The sequence below is a fragment of the Verticillium alfalfae genome, genomic scaffold, assembly GCF_000150825.1.
Source record: "Verticillium alfalfae VaMs.102 supercont1.2 genomic scaffold, whole genome shotgun sequence".
Classification (NCBI taxonomy): Eukaryota; Fungi; Ascomycota; class Sordariomycetes; order Glomerellales; family Plectosphaerellaceae; genus Verticillium; species Verticillium alfalfae.
In genome coordinates, this window is record NW_003315037.1 from 934,344 (window position 1) to 937,114 (window position 2,771).

The 2,771-nt window shown below is 58.7% G+C and overlaps 2 protein-coding genes across 2 annotated transcripts; one reads left to right on the forward strand and one right to left on the reverse strand.

The window, feature by feature from the left end:
• Positions 1-1,150: 1,150 nt before the first annotated feature.
• On the forward strand, positions 1,151-1,492 carry VDBG_01755 (predicted protein; the record flags this gene model as incomplete). The annotated part of the gene is made up of 2 exons (XM_003007521.1): positions 1,151-1,171; positions 1,316-1,492. The coding sequence occupies 2 exons, from the start codon at positions 1,151-1,153 to the stop codon at positions 1,490-1,492; spliced, it is 198 nt and encodes a 65-aa protein (XP_003007567.1).
• Positions 1,493-2,330: 838 nt separating this feature from the next.
• On the reverse strand, positions 2,331-2,504 carry VDBG_01756 (DNA repair protein rad16; the record flags this gene model as incomplete). Its single annotated transcript, XM_003007522.1, has 1 exon — positions 2,331-2,504. One exon carries the CDS (start codon positions 2,502-2,504, stop codon positions 2,331-2,333), a length of 174 nt encoding a protein of 57 aa, XP_003007568.1.
• Positions 2,505-2,771: the final 267 nt, after the last annotated feature.

Here is a 2,771-nt window from a genome sequence, read left to right on the forward strand (position 1 = left end):
TAGTCTAAAAGTTGATGATAGCGTGATTACACAGTAACAATTTTCACCACCCATCAACATGAGCGAGAGAGAATTCGATCCTCATCTGGACTCTCGTCACCCTCAGCGCATCGCATGTGTTCCCGCGGTGAATATTGGGTACCCGCGGCGAATACAATGGAGCGACGACGACATGGCATTCCCAAAGAGGCGCCTCCGAAGGCCGAAGCCAGGGTGCTGCATCCACAAAGTCTGTGACGTATGCGGCTCGTCCATGTCATATGCCGCGATACGCTGTGGCCGTGGCTGGCTGCTGGCTGCTGGCTGCTGGCTGGCTGACCCACCGCCGAAACAGTGAAAGGAAGAACCTGCTTTTGGGAGATTTCTGACCAGGACAGGCCCCCCTCCCTCTTCTTCCTCCTCCTCCCATGATCCTCCCCCAAACGCCCCCCTCCCCCCTCCCCCCCAAACGGGCGCCATGACTCTGCTGACGGGCCATCTGGTTGGTCCCCCTCCCCCGGTCGGACGAGGTTTGATTTGAGGTGCGTTGGTTGGGGATGTGCAGCGCGTTTTGGGGCATTTTTGGGCGTAATGAGCGTTCTGGCCCTGGCGCCACACTTCATCTCGGTGCGTCTGCTCCGGATGTGGAGCTTGTCGAGATGACAGGCCAATGATGGGCGTCCAGACTGCTACCCACAAGGCTGTATGTGGCTCGTTCCTGTGGCGCCGTGACGTCAGGCGTCGGCGATCCATCCATCATCACGATCTGTCGCTGCATGTCTCGTGCGACATGATGCGTGATGTGTTCGTGGTGCTGGTGCCTTCTGGCGCTGACAGGAGGAACCCGGCCGGGCGTCTGCATGGCATGGGCTCGATGTGCGGTGAGGTCAAGGTGTGGGAGAAAGGAGATTGGGCTGGCCGTGTGACCAGCGGCTGGGCCGTCTTCCAGTCTTTTTTGACCTTTTGCTCTCTGTATTTAAGACGGGCTTTCTTTCCTTCTGTTGCTCTCAGCATCATCAACAAGAACAACAACCACTACTACCACCACCACTACCAATACATCAACGCCGCCAGACTCCGTGTCTAGTCCGACAGCGGAAAGAAATCATCACCTCTTCCCCCCATTACCACACACATAAAACACATTTGCGCCACAGCGCCTGACCTCATCATGGGTGCCGTCGTTTCTTGCGTGAGTCCCTCCCCCCCTTTGGCCCGTAGCCCTGTGGGCCTGTAGCCGGCACGCCCTACTGCCGGCACTTGGCTGCACCTCGCCCAGCCCGGCCCTCCCCTCTGCGTTACGCAGCACAGCACAACAGAACTGACACGGTCCAAGATCCAATCCGTCTTCCGCACCATCGGAAACTGCCTCACGGCCATCGTCACCGGCATCGGCAACATCCTCCACGCCATCATCGGCGGCATCGTCTCCTTCTTCAACATCATCATCTCGTGCCTCACCTGCGGCCGTGGCGGTCGCAGGCGCGGCGGCGGCACGAGGAGCAGAGTCTAGCGCCGCCCCTTTCTCTGGCCCGACAAAGCAACGAGGTCCGGAACGAAAAGCAACGACGGTTCGCTCTGTGTCTGTGGGACGCCGTCGTTGCAGCCTGGCCTCGGCAGATGGGGGAAGTCACGAGGATGCGTCCGGAGGAGTCCGGTTGAGGAGTCACTCTGAGGGACGCTTTGCGGTGGGAGGACCGTCTTGGGGGGCAGTATAATGCCATGTCTGCCCTGCTGCCACGTCTTCAGGTGTTTTGTTTTTTTTCCTGTCTTGTTTTTTTGCGATGCGATGGTTGCATACCGATACCCCTAGCCTAGTCTAGTTTGTTCTGCAATCCCATCTTTTACCATGCTTTTCTGCTGTGATATTTGTTCCTATGCTTTTTGCCTCTGCTGTGAAATGACGCCCATACACTCATGAAGTGGAGGGTGCCACTGGATGTGCCCCGCTATGCACACGTTGGTTCCGACAATTCTCACTGCATGTCGAGTGGATGCGTGCACTACTCGTGAAGCCTTGGATGTGACAATTGTAGTATCGAGTAAGCCAAATAGTCATGCACGTACCGTACATCACCTCGCCCCATCGTCCTGCACGAATGCCAGCAATGGCTTCAAAACGCTGCACCCTTTCATACTATCTCTCCTGGTGTCACTGAAAATCGTGACCGACTTCGACCCGCTACAGTCTTGATCGTATCATGCTCCGCAGCTGAACTTTTATGCCTTCCCTTTATACTGGAGAGTAGCCTGAATAGCCCGAATTTGACAGACGTAAAAACCCACCCCATCATCTCGTTGCTCTCGTTGCTCTCGTTGCCATCGAGTCCAGCCATCGACGCCCAGGGCACTCAGTCTTCCACGACATTCCGGTGGAAGAAGCCGAAAATCTTGCGCCCCGCCTCCCGCCCGACGAGCGGCGCGAGCTCGCCCTCGCTCATGTTGGCCACCTCGCGCACATTGTCCGTCGCCAGCACGAGGCTCTTGATGTTCTGCGGCGTCACGCCCGGCACGATGCCCAGCATGGCCTGCGGCTCGCGGTTGAAGCTCTGGTCCTCGGCCTGCGCGTCGCGGTCGAGGCCCGCGCGCACGGCGGCGATGGGGTCGGGCTCGTCCTCCTGCGTCTTGAGCGACTCGAAAATCTCCGCCGTCTGGTACGGCGAGCTGCTCCAGATGACGCGCAGGCGCGGGAACGCCAGCGTCAGCAGCACGAGCTTGGACTGCAGGTCCGACGACACGTTGGTCGGCGCCACGCTGCTGAGGCTGCCCGAGAGGTCGGCGAACGGCTCGAG